Below are 20,470 nucleotides of genomic sequence, written 5' to 3'. Positions count from 1 at the left end.
GGCCGCCGCAGCGGGACCGTCACGGCCGCCCCGCGAACCGCCCGGCCGCGGCTCCTTGGAGCCCGGACAAAAGTGTTCAGCGCAGCCCTCCCCGCTGAGCGAGCGCGACAGCCGGCACGGCGGTCCCCATTCCTTCCCATTCTTCGTGGCTACTGCAGCACACAATCACAGAGTCATTCGGGTTGAAAAGACCTCTGACACCATCGAGTCCAAGCCATAACCGAACACCACCTTGTCAACCGGACCAGAGCACTGCGTGCCACATTCCGTTCTTCCCTGAAGACCTCCACGGACGAGCACACCACCACCTCCCCGGACAGCCCCTCCCAAAGCTCTCCCCGTGTTCCCAGGATTTAATGGAAAGCTGCGAGCACACCCTGTGCCCGGGCTCCGGCTGCCAGCACCCCCGCCCCGAAGGGCGCTTGAGGGGCGCTGAGGGCGGCCCGCTGCCGCCGCCAGCCCCGGCCCGGCCCCGCTCCATTGGCAGCGGCCTGGTCAGCGCCTGCCGCCTCTCTGACCCCCTCAGCGCCGGGCAGGGCAGTGCTGCCGCTGGGAGCGAGGCGTGCGAGGGGAAAGCGTCTGTCACCAAACCCGTCCCGACATGTATTTGCTCCAAGTGTCTCCAAACACAGCAGGTCCAGAGATGCCATCCTCGCAGAGCGCATCCCTCTCCGGGAGCTGGCGAGCTCTTCACAAACAGTCCCACCACATCAAAGCCGCCGAGTCAGGAAACTGGATCTGCTCTCCCCAGCGCTAAACAGGAGGAGCAGGCCGCAGGTCTGACTCCGTACATCAACATCACACCAGAACCAGAAGAAAGGGAAGATAAAAGGCAAACAGTTCTAGCTAGAGACCTATTTTCTGCTGACAGAAGTCAGCATCTGCTGGCTAAAGGGCCAGAGAAAAGTCCAGCTTGTCCTGCAGGACAGGGAACTGCAGGAACCAGCAGAAAACCCTCACTGCTCTCTCAGTAAATCACCAGCATGAGCTGAACAAATCGGCTCTCAACGTGCTTTCCCAAGCCCGGACAAAAGAACAGATTTAATAACCATTTAACAACCCTTTCCTCCCCACTGCACAGACTGCACTGTGATTTTGTCCCCTTAGCTTACAGAAGTCATCACCACAGCTGAATTTGAGAGGAAAGGCAGGCAGCAACAGAGGCCCCTCACAAAGTTGACATATAAGAAATTTTTTAAAAAGAAAAATAAAATTAATCAGATCTGAGTTCACTGGTCCCATACTTACCGGTGTAGTAGCCAGAAACACTGAAGGAAACACCTTTGTGGAGAAAGATACACTTTGAAGGAAGACCTGTTCCCCCTCCTTCTCTTAAATATTTGAAGGATTTTCTGAACTACTGTTCTCCATGACCAGCATATTCACAACCAGTAATTTCTTCAACCGTACTGTATCTTTTGTGCGTTCTCCAGCCACCAACACGTTAGTAGTAAAAATACCAGGGAAAAGCCTTCCCAGACATCCAGGTGCAAATGCTTGACCCTCCCCCAAAGCTGAAATCGCCCAGAAATTATCCTGATCACAAACACCTGGAACTGGCCGGGTTCCTTCAGCAGCAGAGCACCCAGTGCAGAGCAAACACTGTGCCCCTTGCAATTCCAGCTAAGGTGAGACACCTGTGACCAATGGACAGCACTGAGGAACAGGTGTATTAGGGCAGAGCACTGATGGAACCCTGAAGTCAGCTGTGGTCCTAATTAACTGCTTCCAGCATCTTAATCAAGACCAGTTTACAGAAGCAAACAGATATAAGTGTGAAGTTCTTAATTCTATTTTCCAGAGTGTAGGGTGGGAAACGTATGTCTGTATTCATAAATGTGGGCCCTGCAATCAGACTTTCCAGGGAAATTTAAACCAGGGACACTGAAAAGCAGATTTAAAGCAAAAATTAGAAAAATAAAACACCAGTTGTTTTACATGCAAAATGTAATTAGCTGATGCAACTCACTTCAGCAAAAACTTACATGAGATTCAGGAAAACATCTGACACTTACATGGATAATGAGAATATCCAGATCAACAAGAGAAAACAAAGTTTGCAGAATGCAATCTCATTTCTTAGAGCATAAAGAACTGCTGGCAGATGGATGTTGGGAAAGGCTCCTCAGGGAAGGCTGCACCATAATTTCCTCCTTAATTTTCCTGCACCCTCTTTTGAAGCAGTTGCCTACAGGAAACTAGATTAAATACAGATTCTGTCTGGACTTGTATTTCTGTTTGGCATTGTATATAGGGAGCTTTAAGCAATTCATTGACAGTGCACATTTATCTCATCTTTAATAATTTGGTTATTAAGCATATTGCTAGAAAGCTAATACTGTGTATCAGCATTGTCTATGCTGTGGGAGACAACTTGTGAGACATTTACTGGTACACAAAGTAAATGTAAAAGCCACGTGGGGACAGTGCAAGCACTGAAAACATTCACTGGCTGAATTTGGTAAAGCATCAATGCAAAAGCAACCAAAAGGAAAAAAAAAATCACTTTTGTACAGTCTGCTGAGAAACTTTGATGAATCACCCATGGCTGCAAGCCAGCCTTCCAGGCTAGGATTTCATTCACTGGCACTTCAAAGTCACAGACTCTGACATTGAATAAGTCCAGGCAGGCTGCATAAACCCTCATTTAAACTCTCACCAGTGCTGAAAGCAAACAACCTTTTTATTAGGCAGCCCTGAAAGCAGAAGTCAAGATATGGCAGATGTCATCCTCTGGTAGCTCGAGTAAGAGCCAGGTGTTGTGTTTGCCCCATTCAAGGTGAATCTTGCAATAAGCAGTAAAGGTTCCTGATGTCATGTCCACTGACCTCAGGGCTGACCCCTGGAAGACCATGTATGAACTGAGAACATGCAGATTACTAGAAACTTAACTCCTACATTTGTAATTGAAGCCAAACAACACAGCTCCTTTGTCAGCCCGTTCTTTTAATCACTCATCAGTAGAGGGTGAATTCTTGTCCTCTTCATCAGGTGTATTTTTTAGCTTCTGACGAGCAAACTCCTCAAATACCAGCTCTGCTTCACTGCAATGAAAGAAACACAGGTCTTTCAAAATGATGTTACCCTATTTTTATACCAGTAGACTGTAGGCAACACACAGGATGAAGAAGAGAAGCCCACAATAGACTGGTGGTGTTTCCTTTGTCTCCAAAGCGATTTGGATCACATTCCCACAGACACCACCTTCACTGCTGCTATTCTAGCTAAAATGAAAAGCAGTTGATTGAGCAAGTCAAGGCACAAATTGAGCATGTTTTTCATCTGTACTGAATCATGTCCATTCCAGATACATATTTATCAGCTAGCTGAACAGCCTAGATCTTGCAAGGGGCTTTGTCCAGGAATAAAATGTGAAACATTTCACTCTTATTCCTTCTATACTAAAATAGAGGGACATGGTCAAACCTAATAAGTTCCTTATACTTCCAGATATAGAGCACAAACACATCCCTGTTAAGCAAAACATGATCTCTTAATCTATCTTCACATGGTCAGTCATTGCTGTTTAACTCAAAGCAGTCATTTGTCAGGCCACAGTAACTAGCTCACTTTGGATTTTAAGCTGGGGATTTTTGGACAGTTTTGATGAGTTTTAAAAAGAGTCAATGCACAAGTGTAGCTGGAATATGAAAGACTAAAAGAAACTTACCCATCCTTCCCTGCAGTCATGAGAATGCAGCAAAGGAGGAAAAGAGACACATTGAGTAGTCAGAACAGCAGATGGCTAAAACACTTGCAAAATGTTTAATGCAAAAAATGTATGGATTGACAAGTCAGAGAAGTGACAAGATTTGCAGCAGTACAAGTAGAATTCCAGAAAGTCTCAAAATGTGCATAACTATACCTGATGAGACAAATCTCAATCTCCCAAATGGAAAAGCATTCCAGCAATGATGCCCAAGCTATCTGAAGGGCTGAGGAACAAAGACAGATTTTCCCATCTACACTTGCTCATGGTCACAGCTGTGCACATCTGTGCACACATCTGGACTCTGAGCTGACAGTGCCTGCATGACATGATGTCAGCTTTAATTGCTCTATCACTGTGACTGAAGAAGTCAGCTTAGACTTAGATAAGAAGACACTGATTTGTTCAATAAATATGAAGTTATTAAAATTAAAGGTCAAAGTACAGAAACACCTCAGGGATCTCTCATCAGATGGGTTAAGGCTTTTGGGGCAGCACTCCAGATTTCATCTTGCCCTACAAATGTTTTCAAGACTTTTGACATTTGCGTTTCTTTAGTGGGATCTTTCCTAACCACACTATAACAAATCCTACTTACTAGCAGGATTCCTTGAAAGCTGTTTCAGCACAGCCTAAAATAAGCAGAAGACTGTATTTGCAGGGATTTTATTGTTCTCACAATTATTGTTCTCAGTTATTTTAGGAAGGCATAGTCACTTAACTGGCTTACTTCTCATGGCTTTGGGTCAGGGAGCAAAGCTCTCTTGTTCTACAGAAGCAAGAACCCAGGGAACTTCAGTGACTGGATAACTCACTACCTGGAGATTTCCCATCCACAACACACACTGCAATCAAGGGCAACACACACTGCTGGAAAAGTCAGCATCAAAAGTGTGCCAAAGAGGGCCACTCCAGCCAAAATGCCTCAAAGGATGGCTCTTGTAAAGACACTCCTGATGGAATCTCTCCAGACCAGGACAGAAGCCAAGATGAAGTCTGGAAAGTCTCAGGGCATGTATGCTTGATTGACATGGATTTAAAATGAAATATTTAGAACTTCTAAAATTTCCAACACATAAAGCATCATTCTCATTCCATTTTTTTTTCTCCTTTAGTCTGCTCTCTTTCCCCTCTTGGAGGCATATTGATTACTATGGGAACAGTGATGTGGGTGAAGCTGAGCAAGATCCCCACCAGTGATCTGGAACTGCTTTTACAAAAGGGAGTGAGGGGGGAAATAGGTATTGTTTCAATTGAGCATATACTTAACTGTCAGATAAATGATTACTGAGTCAATACACAGATAGTGTGGCAGCAGAGTAGTGCTCACAATGTACCTCAGATGCAGGATGACATTAAAAGATGCACCACTTCACCTTCAGGCTGCAGCACTAACTCCAATATGCTCCAATTGCAGGCTAGCAGGAGTTAGGTCTACTCCAGAGTTTTCTGACTGTCCTGTGGCTTATTTAATATTATAATATTGAAAAATTCTCAGAAAATGGGTAGACTTTTGCTTCTTTTAATTAGCATTCCAGCAATTGTTTTGAGGGTTGGGATGGGAGGGGGATTGATGAGGGTCCAGAATGCCATCGTCCTCTCAGGGGGGGGTTTTCTGGAAGCTTTTATTATGCAGCCACAGAAATTATTCCATATAATTCAAGTCATAACGTGGTAATTTTCAATATAAACTTTCTTTTAACCTCTCTTAACTTGATAGGGGAGAAAAGAAAAAGAAAGTGGATTTTGTTATTTTCCAAGACATTCAACACTTTAAAATGTCCTAATTTCTGAAATCACAATACCAAAAGAGGGAAAGTATTGCTTTACTTTACTGTTAGAGGGACAAAGCATTCCTGGGTTTCTTGAAAACAGCCCTTTTGTGCAAGTTTAATCAGGGAGCAGATAAATGACCATTTGTTGAACAACAGCCAAAACAAAGGCAGTGTCCAAGACATAGGCCCACAAAATGTAAAACATCAGAAGATTGGCAGGAAAACCCCAGACCAAAGAATTCATGCTGAGACCACAGCCTTCAGCAAAACTCAGCAGGAACTTCTGGGCTAACTGCTGACCAGGAAAGGTCTTGGAAGCATGAAGGGACACAGCCCAGTTCGAATCTATCTTTAAAAGAAACAGGTCCTTACACGTTTTTTGTCAACCGGCAGAACAGACAGACTGCCAATGTGACAGGAGCTGCTTTGCCTAAAAATAACCACATGTGAACCACGTGGGCCCAGAAACAGTCACAAAACCAGCACACACAAAATCTGCAAATCCTGGCCTAGCAGAAGACCAAGAGAAGGAAGTGATAAACACAGGGAAGGAAAGGTAGCAAGCTGCTTCTTTTCTGTCTCCTGCAGGCACAGGGAAGAAAGATCAAGCAATCTGCAATAGCCATGCACTGTGACAGACCTGCTGTTTACTGAGTGATGAATGCTTCAGAGCTTGCTCACAGACAGCTAGAGAGGGCAAAGCCATCTGCTGTGAAACAGAGCACACAGCACGTGCTCACACTTGCCCTGGCTTGGCCCTGAGAAAATTACCTCATGTTCTTGGGAAGTTTATGTTTCTGAGGTTCTCTGCATCCAGTCAGCCCTGCATGATTAAATGCACTGATGCTACACATTTTAGTTCTGCCATAAATCACCTTGGCTAGAGAAAAGGATATTCCCCCACTGCAAAATAAATCACAACATGTGGCACTTTTTAATCCCACTCCAGCTTTAATTCCCTGAGATGGTTGCTCTGACTTCTTTCTGTTCTTCCAGCTGTGCCTTAAGACAGTCAAGTGAGCAGGAAGGTGCAGGAGGCAAACTGGTCACTACTGACTTGTCAATAAAAACAAAAGGGAATGGAAAAAGAAGATAAGGAGTGGTCTCAAAACTCCCTGTGCATGCATCTCTGCCTACACTCACTGCAGAGGCTGCTGAACAAGCCAAGAAAAATTCCATCTTTTGGGACCTTTGAGATTCCAAACACTGTTTGTTGAAACTCCATCTCTGCAATTAAGCTTGGATTTGCTTGATTCCAAATTAGATGGTATTCCACTAATGAAACACATTATATTTCTCAGAGTTCATGAGATAAAGTGGTAGAAGAAAAAATTAAAAAGCCTGAACTCACAACTGGGAAAAGTGATGAAGCACAGTGCATGGAAAACTACCAACCAATAAAGGTGAAAAGCATTTCAGTTTACCAGCTTCATATGGGAGACTGTTTTATTCCCTGTAAGAAGCTCAGACACCACATTCCAGCACAGTTTTCAAGTCAGCTATTCAGGCTTCAGAGGAATTTTCTGTTATGTTAGAGTATCTGTTTTTAAGAGAAAGCATTTATTGCCTGTGTTAACCATTTGCAGGGCTTTCCCATGGGATAGCTCCTGAAATTACCTGCATTTTTTTCAGTTTATAAGAAACCTGGTATTTCCATCTGTACAAAATGCATGGCACATAGCTGACACTTCTGACAGCAGGCTCCTAGAAGACTTTGATGTAGCAAACAACATGTGGGCTGTGCCTCTGGTAAGAGGATGTGCTGGGGGAAGTGATCTGAGAAATATTGCAGGTCTCCATTTTCCTTGTAAAGTCTTCTGCCCACATCCTTTTGAGTGTACTGTATAAAGGAGTACATCATCCCTCCTTTGAAATGACCTTAGAAGGGAGAATTGCCTGACTTCCATTTTTCCTTATATTACAAATGCTTCTGCCAGAAGTACAAAGTAATAAAAAGGGATTACTGGCATTTTTAACACCAAAAAAGTAATGTAAAAAAAATCACACCATTCTAAAAATGTGAACTTTTTTACAGTTGCCTAAAGCTTTCGATGAGCCTTGTTAGAAGTTTTCAAGCTTTCCTTGGTGTCCATGAAAGCTCCTGAGCTGCCCAGAGGCACTAGATGGCCTTCACCAGCCACACTCCTGGGATCACCAGTGCCATCCCAGCCTCCACCATTTCTGTGCCAAGAAAATGTGCTGGCACTGCTCACAGCAGGGGCTTTCCCAGGGAAAATGAGTTTCCTGTAGTGCAACTGTTACAGGAGAGATAAAACCTACCTTTGCCCCCTCCAGCACATCCATAATTAGCAAAGCCTGATTCCCAACCAGAGCATCTGGATGTGGAGTGGATCAGCTCTCTTCTCATTGCTCACTCTTGATCCCTCCAACAATTTCACACAGTAACAACTCAAGTCACCCCCTTCTAATGCTTCCAGCATAGACCAAAGCATTTATCTCAGGATAACTCTTCTCAAGGTTCCACTGTCACTTTCATGTTAAAATTTCATTTTCTTAGAAACAGCAGCTTTAGTTCAGTTTGGGCACAAAGAGAAAATGAAAGAAAGAAATAGGAGCACAAAAGCAGCCATGGCTTTTGTTTGAAACCCACTAAACTTTGTCCCAGTATAGAGGGTAGGACAAGATGTCTCATCTGTAACAGCCCCAGCAGGAAAGGGCTGGTGTGTCTGGTGGTCAAGAGAGGCTTCAGATGCTGCACAGGAGCTTCTGTGGTGTGAGCACCTTGCAACCTCTGGTGCTCACCACTGGCAAACAAAGCCAGCCAAGGCCTGAGGAAGTGGAAGGATGCTCTGACAGCCTGTGATTCTGGCATCTGATCCCAAGCCTCAAATGCCTGGGTAAGGCTTGCTCCTCACACAGAGGTTACAGAGGTCCCTCACTTCCACACAGAGACCTAACATTGAAGAGATGTTGGTTTTGGATAACCACTGAACAAGGAGGCCACATCACACACGCCGTGGCAAATGCCACATCAAGATAACAGGGACTCAAGGATCATCAGTAGTTTTATCACCTCTTCACTTTGCTTCAAAGTATTTGGCTTTGTACAATGCTCATGAGTGTTAGGTATTTTCTGTGTCAGATTTTTGATTTTTTGCTTATACTGCTATCTGGCTGGGAATTGCTGACAGCTTCATATAGGATATTTTGCACTGCAGTCATAAGATTTAACTGTGCAGTTTCCTCAAACCCCTGTTCTGTGACCTGTGATTCCATACATGAAAGACCTTCATATAGGATATTTTGCACTGCAGTCATAAGATTTAACTGTGCAGAGTTTCCTCAAACCCCTGTTCTCTGACCTGTGATTCCATACATGAAAGATGAAAGGGAACATGACTCTTTTCCATTTTCTCCCATCTTTACATCCCTGCTCCCTGTTATTTAATGCCTGGAGGTTGATACATACATATACACAAACAAACACACAGACACACAAACACACAGAACAGCTCCACACTGGAGACTTGTAGGCTCTGAAGGCTTCCTGTAGCACAAATCACTCTAAGCCTTACAATGGTGAGATCTCACCAGAGCCTGTTAATGAGCAAAGACAAAACAAAAGCCAGGTGTAACTGACCTGCTGGGTTCTTTTCCTCAGGTTTGGGGTGCATGAGGCGAAATGGCAGCTCTGTGCCCACTTCACTTCAGGGAGAAGAAAGAATGCATCAGATCCACAGCTCCACACAAATGCCTGGTTCAGCCTCCTTCCTCCTTAGGCCAGCCTGAGCCCTCAGCTCCAGCTTCACTCATTCTTTCCTTTTTTTCCAATCATAATTTTCCTCTCCAAAAAAAGTTAAGCTCAAATTTCTCCACAAATATCCCAGGCATATTCACTTACACGGACTGGGTTCATTGTGTGCTGAATGTACTTCCATGTATATAAAATCAAAATATATTCTTGTAATAGCTTCATTTTCATAGGAGAACCACAAACTACTTGCTCCTAACAGCTTAAGGGACAGTTGATTTTTTTTAAGGAGGTAAAAATGACAATAAAAAAAGAGAATAAAGAGATGAACTAACAACTAGGACTGCATGGTCTGAAAAGGAAGATGACATTTACCTGGAAGTGAGGTCTCCCAGTATGCTACAAAAGAAAACAAGGAGAAAAACAAAGAATATTTAATGTCTCTCTATTCTGGTGCTCCAACAAGTGCTCTTTAATTGGTGGACTACTGAAATCACTTTCCTCATGTACTGTTCCCTACTTGTCTCAAATTCAACTGAACCTGTTTTTAAAAAAGGTAGTTTTACTGTTTCATGTCATTCCCATGGACAAAGAGTCTAAGTTTTTGAACTCCTGACCAAGTGTTGGGCATGGCACCTTTTCCAAGAGCCAAAAGGAAAGTGGATGACCACAGAAAGCAGCAGGCATTTTATCACACTTTAGTCAAATCTTCGATGCATTTTTGTAGTAGAATGAAGCATAGATAAATGAAATACAAAGGTAAACAGTGACTAGCATCAACTGAGAGTCACTACCCTGGTCCTTTTTTTCACTGACTGTATCCTGGCTAACTCATGTTGATAACATCAGCTTTACCAGAGAGCTGCCTGAGTACAGAACCTGAGCTACAGTATTTATGACTCCCAGGCAGATGTTTTCACCTTCTGCTCTGGGAGAACAGCAATGTCAATGTAAGAGGTTCACACAAAGTTTCACCTCACTTCTCACAAAATAGGTTATAGCTTTGAAACAAAAATTGCAAGCAAACCAGAGTTTCCTACTTCAACCATGAAGTTATATGGTATCTAAGGAGAGTAACACAAACTGTTTGACTCAGGGCAAGTCCTATGGATAGGCCAAGACTGTTTTCCAGGCAATTTATGCTTTACAGGGAGCCTCATATCCTATAACGTGTGGCCTTTCTCTTGGGGTGGACTGTTCTGGTCTCTCCTCCCCCATCAATGACATAAACACACTCCCCTCCCTTAACTCCAGGCAGATGTAGCAAAAAGTGTGTTACACTTACCCTGGAACGGTGAGCTTCACTTTGATCTTGTAGGAAACCAGAATCCCCATCACTGTCTTGTCTATTCCATCCTTAATGCTGCCAGAGAAAACAGAGAGCAGTGTGAGGTGGCACAGCAATGCAGCAACAACACACACCTGGAGCAAGAACCAGGGAACATCCTAGAAGTGGGAGGGCAGGCAAGCCTCAGGGACAGCCAAGACCTCTCCACATCTGTGATCCCCATTCACCCTGAAGGAACATGATGGCTTTAGTAATGGTGCTACGTGTATCCATCTGGGAACAACTTTACAAAGTCCTCAGGGAAGTGTCTCCTCCATGCTCCCCTCTTCTCTATAACTCTCCTACTACCTGGGACCATTTAAAACTCCACTCACATGGTACTAGAAGCCAAGTTGGTGTCCTCATCCTTCAGCTTTCCATCCAGAGCTATTTCCCGTGTCTCCCGGTTATTTGCAAGCAAGGGCAGAACTGTCAGTGTCTTGGTCAGGCTACTGTTTGGCTGCACCTTTTCCCTGAAAATAAGAAGGGAAGTGATACACTTCAGTTTGTTACACACACAACTAGGAGAATTTCAAAACAGATTACAAAGCTGCCCAAAAGGAGAGGAATTTATCTGTGCAAATTCAGTTGTCAACAATACAGATGTCCACCTCTAATGTAATCAGCAAAATTCCATTTCTAATCAACAGAGAAAAACAAGCACTTATAGAAAATTCTTAATTTCACATTAAGGCACAAAAGTAGGTCAAAACCACAGAATACTGGAACAGTTTAGGTTGGAAAAGCCCTTTAAGATTATCAAGTCCAACCACAAAGCCAACATTGCCAAGGCCATCAGTGAACCACGTCCCTAAATGCCACATTGATTTTTCCTAATATCTAATCTACACCTCCCTGGGTGCAACTTGAGGCCACACCCTCTGTGTTGCAAAGCTCTGAATTTGCACAAAATGAATCCTAGTTGAGAATACCAGTACTGAAGGGAAAACATGTCCTAAGCTACAGAGCAGAACACTGGACAAATATAAAGTACCTGGGTATGCCCAACCCTCCTCACCATGTCAGGTTCAGAGCTGCCAATACAGTGAAAAGAAGCAAGTGGTTCTCCATAACATGTACAGACTCAAGGCTTCTGTGGGCTTTGTCAGGCCAGAAGAAACAAAATGAAATGCTCTTGCTCAAGCAAGAGTGTTCATGACTTCCAGTCAAACAGCAGCACCTTTCAGAAAAGTGCTGCATCTCTATTTAAAGATTTGCAACAAGTGGGAACCTTCTGCTGCCACCACTAAGCTCATCTAGCAGATAATTACTCTTCAAATCTCTTCTGCAATATCCCCATTCCCTGAAAAAAATGTAAGGATCTCTGCTGCTCTGTGAAAAGGGGACCAACTGCATCTAGAGAGTATGAGTGGTGTGGCACACACAAGGTAAGAAGAGAGAGCACTGTAACAGCAGGAGAGTGCCAGACTGTAAGTATGAGAACCTCCCATCACTGATGATGAGGGTAATTAAAAGGGTGTGAAGGAGCAGGAGCATTCACTCACTGTGCTTCCTCAGCAGCCACCACTTTGGTGTAGAAGTCACTGGAGTACAGCACCACATTGGCCACCTGCTCCACTGAGGGAGAAGGAAGAAAGCAGACACTCAGGTGTGAGCATACACCACAAACAGCACAGCTGCCCCCACCCCAAGCCCCAGGAATGGGAAACATGGTGAAGAAAGCAGAAAACCTCATCCATTTAGAGCCTGAAGGGACCACCAGGTCAGATAGGCTGACCTGGACAGAGACCAACAGCACACCAATGGCCAAAGTCTGTCTTTCCTGAAAGGTACCTGGCCTTGATTTGGAGACAACACAAAGTCAATAACCCACAGTTTCTCTTGGGATCCTCTCTTTCCATTAAAAAGATGTCCCTCTTCTTTCTCTGTTTGGGGCTGCTTTTATCTCTGGTCCTGATATCTCTTGTGTGCCTACAGCCCATGCATGTGCACTCAGGAGACAGCATCAGCACAGAGCCTGTGGTAACAAATGGCTTATATTCTCCAATCCCACACAAAAAATCCCAGGGTAATTCTGACTGACACACTGAAGAGGAGAGAATCTGTGACCAACAAGAAACAGCAACACACAGGGGAGAGGGACAAATGCCTGATATCCCTAACTGCCTTCTTAAACTGTTATAAGCAGTAAATTCTGTCTCTCTTTCAGTCCTATTGCACTCAAAGAATCCAAATCAACAGCAAAAACATACCCTGGACTTTGATCTTCTTCACTGTTTTCTCTGTGTTGTTGTTGATGGTGACAGTGACTGGAATGGGCTCACCATGGTAGTATACCTAGAAGGAATGTGATGCTCAGAAATCCAGCCAGGAGACTTCTTCCAAGCCCTAACCCCTCTAATTCCCCCAGATTACACCTCATAGAGGCCAGACAGGGGAAGATGACCTCTCCCAGTGATTCATGACCCCTCTTTCAACGACTTCAAATGTGTTTGGTAGGGCTTCAACCACCCCTAGCAGTAGCCACTGACAGAAATTAGAGTCCTTGATAGCTGGGACAAGTCAGTCTCAGCTGAGAAAGCAGCAAAATGCCCCTTGGCCTGCAGATACCACAACCCCAGCCCCAGGGCAAATGCCCCCTCACCTCTTTACTGAGGCTGGCTTTCAGGTGCAGGGGCTTGTTGGACATGAAGAACTGCCAGGTGGTCTCTGCACAGGGCTGGGGTCCTGGGCTCTCTGGAGCATACTGCACCTTACGGATCAGCAGACGAGCAGAGTTCCTGGGAAGCAGCAGAGGACACCATGGTGACACCCAGTGCTTGGCAGAAGCAGGAGTTCTGCATCCCCATGTGCTCCACCCAGTGACAAGGGGGCAAAGCTGAACAAACAACCCAGGTGCACCACTGGACCACCCCTCCCCTTAAGGCAAAGCTGAAGAGAGACACATCCTGTTACCTCCTATGAATTCTCTCTTCCACATTTTCTGTTGAGAAAGCTTTCACCTCAAAGTCCACCCCACAAGTCTGCCAGAGAAAGAAAGGACAGCTGTGAAATCAGGATCAGAAGACAGGAATATCTGCAAATGTTTCAGTATCTTTCTGCACACCAGAAATTGGCAGACCCCTGCCAGCTGCAAATTATTCTGGCCTCCCACCACTGTCACAGACATCCCTGACAACTGGTGTTGGCACATTCACCTGTTCTACAGTGCTTCTGATAAATGAGAATTAATCCCAGCCTCTGAGAGATGACATCCCTGCTCCTGCAAGGCTTCCTGTGAGACCAGTGCTGGAAAGGTCACACCACAAGACTGACCAGTGTGCTACACTGCCTGGCTCACCCTGGGTTTCTGAACTGAATTTCTGACTTGGCTTTGTAATGCCAAAAGCAGCATCTAAGGAGTGGAAGTGATCATGCCAAACTAACCTTTTCTTTAACAGGTTCATAGCATTGTGGGGCACCTGTGTGAGTCCCAGGTAATTCTCTAGAGAGACATTTTTGCTAGAATATCATTCCCTGGCTTAAAATACAGGTGATCCTTTTTGCACTAGATTCTACAACCCTCATCCCACTTTGCCTGGCTGATTGCCTAGTTCTGCTGTCCAGACAAGCAAAAGAATATTTTTAACAGTATCAGAAACCTTGCAGAACATATAATTATTTAGTGACTTTTACTACAGGGTTTTTGTTCTGTTTACTCATACGTACAAGCCAGCTCTTCTCTGCATTTAATTCATGGCAGGTCTCAACACATGTTATTTATAGCAATCTGTGAGATTTTAGGCACTCAGCCTCCTTTTCTTTCATGTAGCCTCACAACCACAATCATTTTATGTGCAGCCAAACCACAAATCATGTGATAGTCTTAAAGAAGCTACAACACTGCAGATTTTGTAGTCTTGCTGCTATTTGTTTGGATTCCCTTTCTTATTCTGAGAATTTCAACTCCAATTCTGTGACACATACTTGTAGCCCTAAGTTCCTGACATTCATGGCACAGCACAGTGAAATCAGTATCACCTTCTCCTACTGTCAAGTTAAACAAATTCACATGTTTTTTTTCCATCTAACTTTCCTTAACCACGATAAGAACAAGTGTCCCACTGGCCTCACCTTATCAACATCACGGGGTGCAGGCTGCAGACAGACTGAGCAAGGCAAGTAATCTGGAAACTGTGGGAGGAAGAAGAGGAAATGCCCCAAACCAATAGCACACAGATGTTTTAGGTAACACAGTGCTCACAAAAGCAGTCCTGAAAACAAGGGGTCATTCATTGTAATGCCATAACCCTTTGGAATTCTGGCTAGTATACTTGCCTTGTATGAACAAATCCCTTTCTTCCAAAAATACTTTAGAAGTCAAGAAAGAAAAAAAAAGTCCATGCACAGTGTGAATCTTCCTCAGGAACACTAAGGCAGACATATGACTGACAGCACTGGAAGGATTTCCTGTCAGAATTTGGCAGTCAGCTGTCATTTGTCATCAGCTGCCAGAGATCTTTTCATCTCCTTATTTGATCCAAAGTTTTTAAAGGAACATGATTTAGCACTGGGGAAATGGTAAAAAGTATTCCAGCCCCTCAGGAACAGGAAGGCAAGAATATGAGGCTGTTGCTAGCATAAAGCCATTGTAAATTCCCTTGCTTTTTTTAAGAAAACACTTCTCACAGTGGTGTGATCACTGCACAGTTAGGATCTTCTTGCCTCTCAGGATTCCAAAAAGAAAGAAAAACATTGGTAACACCATCTGTCCCTCAAAATTGGAACTTGCAGAACATGAATTCACTACAAATTCCCATGTTCAGTCCATCAGCAGGCCTCAACAGACAAAAAGAGAATCAGAGGCTCTTCTGAAATACTTACTGTAAAGAAAAAGGGATAAGCATTTTTCCCCAGCTTCTTTAGCAGAGATTCCTGCAGGAGGGTGAGAGACTCTGGCCTGTCAGCAGGCGGGTACACCTGGACCCTGGAGAAGAACAGGTCGCGGCGGAAGGCGAGGCCGATCACGTCGATGTCTTCCTGGCCGTAGCGGAACACGCAGGTGAGGGACACAAACACTGGGAAGGAGCACAGGACAGGTGAAGCATGCAGCAGGATAACGGTGAAGGCAGGCTGGGATGGGGACACCTCCTGCCTCAGGGAGACATGGAAACTCATTCCAGCACTTGTATAACCCAGTGAGTACGCATTCCATGTGTAACAACAGACACTGCCTTGATAAAAAGCCCATTCACTGAGGTAGAGAGTTACATTTGTACCCTTCAAAGAATAAAAATTCTACCTTAGCACCTCACTCAGACAATTTCTGAGACATACATTGCATAAAACCTCAAACCTTTTTTCCCCTTGATAATAGCAGGATCCACCAATACAACACCATCTGAAAGACAGGGAAAAAATTAAGATTAACATAGATAAAAGCAGCGCTGAGAGCAGGAAGAGCAGCACGTAACCCTGTGGACTTACCTACAGGTTCCACACTCCCTATGTTGTCAATGAAGTCCCGCTTTCCCAGGTAGATGGTGAGCTGTGGGGAGAGGATGACAACAGTTGAACCATAAAATGTTTGTGGTTGTTGAGGGAAGGGGGACACACATATCAGAGAGCTATCAATCTTGCAGAGATCTGAACAATTCCATTTTAAATGGAATAATTTTTTTTTTCCAGCAAACATGCAACCCCCACCAGACTCAACAGGATTATTTAAATGCAGAACATCAGAACTGAAGATCTGATCTAGACAAACTCCCAAAGGTACAACACAAATACTTGTGCATGGGACAAAGAAGTGTAGATTTAAAGATTTTTGGTGCTGTCAGGTTGGAAAGACAATGAATCAGGTTTGTTTTAAACATTTACCAGTAGAAGTACCACCCAGGAGAAGAGTGAGGTGAGCTGCCTTCTCTTGTATTATAACAAATAAAAAGTTTGCCCTAAAAGCTGTTTACATCATCTCCTCAAACATAGTGGTAATATGGGTCACACTCCTTCTTCAGAAAAACATAAAGGGGACAGGAAGGAGATTTGTAATAAGTCTTCAGTCTGACTACAGGTAAAACTCAAACCTAAATAAGTCCATTATTACTGTACTCACAGCTTTGTCACGGGTGCTTTTTCTGAAGATAACTTGTTTTTGAGGAGAATCAGCATTCTTCCCACCAGTCCCAGTCTTTTGAGACTCAGGGCAGCTCATGGTCAAAGACAGGGATGTGACTGTGGGTGAATGAAGCTTTTCTGTCCCAAAATGTCCTGTGCCAGATGCCTGGGAAAAATAGGTGGATGAGATAAAAGCAGTAGGTAAAGCACTGTAGTCCTGTGCTGTTTCAGACCCCCTCCCATCCAAATGGTGGCTCTCTAAAAGCTACCAAGGTGGTTTGTATTGATAAGGAATCAGACCAATTCCCAAATAAGAACTCATCTGTGCTGTTGCATTTTCCTCAACCAGAACTCAGTGCAACCCATTATGGGCAGAGCAGCACTGAGCTCAAACCAGAATGCACCATAAGGATAGAACAGTCCAGCCACCTGCCCAGAAAGGCAAGAATTATACTTAGAGGTAGGGAACAGCTTGCACCTGAGGGGTACAAAACATATGGAATAAAAAATATGGAATAAAAATTCTTCAGGAGGAGAAAAATAAGGAGGGAGAGAAAGGTGGGTGGGGGGAAGAGAATGGGGGGAAAATAAGAGAAGCAGTGGAAAAAAGAAGGGAAGAAGAGAAAGGGGAGACCACCTTGGCACAAGAGATATCCAGAGAGAGAAGTCCAGAAAATCTAAGTGGTACAAAGCAGAGAGATTAACTTTTCATTCTGTTCTAAGTCACAAAATAGCACCCAGTTAATGATCAAACAGCAAATTTAAAATATGGTAAAGCATTTCCCCCATTAACAGAAGATTCAAGGTGGCTCTGGTAATCACCAATATGAATTGAATCATGGGCTTAGACACATTCACAGGGGAAAAGGCTTTTGGCAGCTGTTGGAAAAGGACCCAGGAACAACCCTCCCTGTAAGATTCTGAAGCAGAGCAGCATCAGGAAAGGATGATGCCACACATAGCCTGTCCTTACACTCCTCACCATCAGAGCTGTGTGAATGAGAGCACTGTGTTAGACAGACCCTGCTCTGATGGGGTATGACTGTCCTTGCAATTTGCTCCCATTCTATTTCTCAGCTTGTTTTCCCATTTTAAAACTGCTTCAAGAGTAAAACTTGTTTTTAGTTTCTAGAGCCTATTTGCAGATAACAAACCATAGAAAAAGGAAACACCTGCCTTCTTGGAAAGCTGAAAAAAATGTCAGACAGACATTAGAAACAGACCATACACAAGTAAGCATTTCTATTTTCATTAAGTAGGTTTTTCAAGCCCAGACCAGTATTTGTTGCTGACTAGACATGCTGTAGACTCAAACACAGCAAAAAATAACATTAAATACCTTGCTGTGCTCCAAGTGGCACAGGAGCTTCCACAGACAGTGATGGGAACTTCTAAATTATTGAAGAAAGATGAATTTTCTGAGGCAGCTGTATCCTGTGCTTCTCTGCATCTACCAGAGGGAATTACTGCCCTCCTCACAAACAAGGAGGACAATTTGTAGGGGATTTGAAAGCTTGTCTCTGGTTGCGTCCATCCAGGATTTCAATAACTAATCCCTCTTCAAGAGCAAATATTGTACCTGGGCTAAGATTCAGCTGGCAAGTGGTTAAGTCAGCAAGAACAAGGCATTGCCTAAGGACACTCAGCTAGTCAGTGAAGAGGTCTGCAGTGTCCTGTTCACATGTTTTGAAAAGACTACAGACTTATGTAGCACAGGACAGCTACTGAAAGCAGTTGATTCTAAAGCTCTATCTCTCCTTCCTAGGGCTGCAAGCCATGCAGCCTGGTAAGAAACTGAACAAACAAGAGCCACTTATGAAAAAGGGAGTTTATAAAACACTACAATGGCATTTTGATGGCCTGTCAAACACTGAGAACAATGCACTATTCTCAAGATCATTAAGCAATTTATCCATTACTGCTTCACCAGCAGCCACTGACATGCTGATGCAAAACAATACACTGCTGGTTGTACAATCCCCTCCTCAATTTACTTAAAAAAGAACAACATCTGGGATTTAAGAAACACTGATATTTCAATTAACTTCAGCTTTACTGTTCCTTGATCTTCCAAGAGTAGCTTTCTCCCCACAAGTGAATTTGGCCCTGCTATTTTGCACAACAGTATATGTTAACTTTTGGCTTGTGAGCTGCAGGAACAGCTGTAGCCTTCCTCTGGCTGCATCTGTTCATTTGATTACAAGATCACATGATATCCTGTCCACTTGCCAGCCTAACAGCTCCCTCCAGCTCAAGCAACCTTGCAGTCACAGATCAACCTTGCTTTTCACAATCACTGACATTTGCCTGAATATAATGGTCCAGGCTACACAAATTACTCAAAATAAAAGAATGACAGAACCAATGTTCCCCAGCTCTTTCAGGGCTCCAGCAACATTTTATTAACTGAAGGGGGATTATTTGGAGAGCTTAATCACTACTCTGTCTAATCATCTCTGGCAAACACAAACCAGCCAGGCTGGAACCATAGAAATTCACACATGCCTGTGCTGCAGAAGGGAAGCCACATCCTTATTGAAAGAAGTAAGAAAGAAACCCCAGAGATGAAATTCAGTCACACTTTGTGAAAGCAAAAGGGAGGAAGCTGGTTTTGTACAAGTCTGTGCTGCAGCCACTGCAGGGTTATCAGTTCTCTAGGAGAGGATGAACATTCCTGTTGGCACATGTACCATTGCAAACATCTTCAGAGGATCTTGGAAACAGCTTCTCCATAACACATGCTCCTGGTGCACCCTTAATCCAGAGAAAGATGCCCAACCCACCCCCAAATCCACGTGAAGGGCAGCTCCACCTCTGGCAGCAAAACTGCTACAGCCACCTCTGCACTGCAGATACCTTCATTTGCTCTTCTTCCTTCTGCAGGCTGAAGGAGAAAAGGAGGCAACAGAAGTAATCAAAATATAGGAGAAAAAAAAGAAAAAGCTAAAATTGCTCACTAGAATTTCTCACATACCTTAGTGCTAAGGACCTTTAATTTAAAATGCTTAAGGACTTAGCTAGCTGGCTGTTATCCTTCAGCATCATTAACCTGCTTCATAACAACATCAATGGGCCTAACAAAGCCCTTTGGTAAGATCTGTGTCCATGCTGTAGAAAAACACAAATGCAGCAGTGTAAATTATAAACATCCTAAACCCATTCTGATCCTCCTCAGCAAAGCCTCCAGTTTGTTTGGTTTTTTTTTTTATTATGCTAATCTTCCAATAATCTTTCATCATGCTGACTTGCCACTTCGTGATCTGCTTTCCTGCAGTAACCAAGGTCACCTGGACTCGTGGCAGGTGCCTTTTCAAGGACCATATGCCACTGCAGCAGACAGAAGAAAAAATATCTCGCCCTTAGAAACTGTTCAGAATGCCAACTTTCCATTTTTGCTACAGTTCCCACATCCACAAGCTGAATAAAAGCTTCTTTTCTTATGGAAAACAGAGGGTGGCCAGTGACAGCTATTGGTTATGAAATCTGTACACTGAAGAGCTGAAGACTTTGCTTCATCACTCTGAAGCTGGAACCAGAGCAACATCTTCAACAGGGTTTTTGTGTTTTTAAAGAAATGTGTGACTCCTATTCCTGTCTTAAAAACTTGACAAGCTAGCAGTCAATGCCTCACAGCAGAAAAAGATGCCTATTTTTAGCAGTGTTTGAAATACAGAACCTGATTTCCTCAGTTCAGTGGTTTATCTAAAACATCCAACAATACATCAACCTTTCAAGGACAGAGACAGAGGCACTTGTTCAATGAGGCAAGACTTTCTTCAGTCTCAAGGTAGGACTACTGAGACAGTGCCAGCCCAGGCTGCACCTGCAGGACATCTAGTCCCAAGCTAAGAGCATTATCCTTTTCCCCCTTGACAGCAAATTCCACAATG

The 20,470-nt window shown here is 43.9% G+C and overlaps 2 protein-coding genes across 5 annotated transcripts in view; both read right to left on the bottom strand.

Annotated features, from left to right (window-relative positions):
- Positions 1-1,270, bottom strand: part of DGKD (diacylglycerol kinase delta) — a 59,602-nt gene extending 58,332 nt beyond the window's left edge. The window contains exon 1 of the mRNA XM_039706504.1: positions 1,249-1,270. The gene's annotated coding sequence lies outside the window, so the exon portion shown is untranslated. The remainder of the gene's footprint in view (positions 1-1,248) is intronic.
- Positions 1,271-2,281: 1,011 nt separating this feature from the next.
- SAG (S-antigen visual arrestin) lies at positions 2,282-20,426 on the bottom strand. 4 transcript variants are annotated; one of them, XM_039706462.1, is made up of 16 exons: positions 17,920-20,426; positions 16,579-16,746; positions 15,951-16,011; positions 15,820-15,864; positions 15,348-15,541; positions 14,598-14,657; positions 13,440-13,507; positions 13,129-13,264; positions 12,737-12,821; positions 12,029-12,101; positions 10,859-10,996; positions 10,482-10,559; positions 9,572-9,595; positions 9,086-9,150; positions 3,671-3,680; positions 2,282-3,044 (listed from the first exon to the last, which is right to left on the bottom strand). In XM_039706462.1, the coding sequence occupies exons 2-16, from the start codon at positions 16,675-16,677 to the stop codon at positions 2,951-2,953; spliced, it is 1,230 nt and encodes a 409-aa protein (XP_039562396.1). In that variant the 5' UTR covers positions 16,678-16,746; positions 17,920-20,426; the 3' UTR covers positions 2,282-2,950. The 4 variants fall into 4 exon arrangements, with proteins under 4 accessions (XP_039562396.1, XP_039562395.1, XP_039562398.1 ...); XM_039706461.1 differs by having other exon boundaries at positions 16,579-20,426; XM_039706464.1 differs by lacking the exon at positions 3,671-3,680 and having other exon boundaries at positions 16,579-20,426.
- Positions 20,427-20,470: the final 44 nt, after the last annotated feature.

The sequence above is a fragment of the Passer montanus genome, unplaced genomic scaffold (assembly GCF_014805655.1).
Source record: "Passer montanus isolate IOZ18808 unplaced genomic scaffold, ASM1480565v1 scaffold193, whole genome shotgun sequence".
In the NCBI taxonomy this organism is placed as follows: domain Eukaryota; kingdom Metazoa; phylum Chordata; class Aves; order Passeriformes; family Passeridae; genus Passer; species Passer montanus.
The sequence above is the reverse complement of the archived record's forward strand: the minus strand, read 5'-3'. Positions and strand labels throughout refer to the sequence as shown.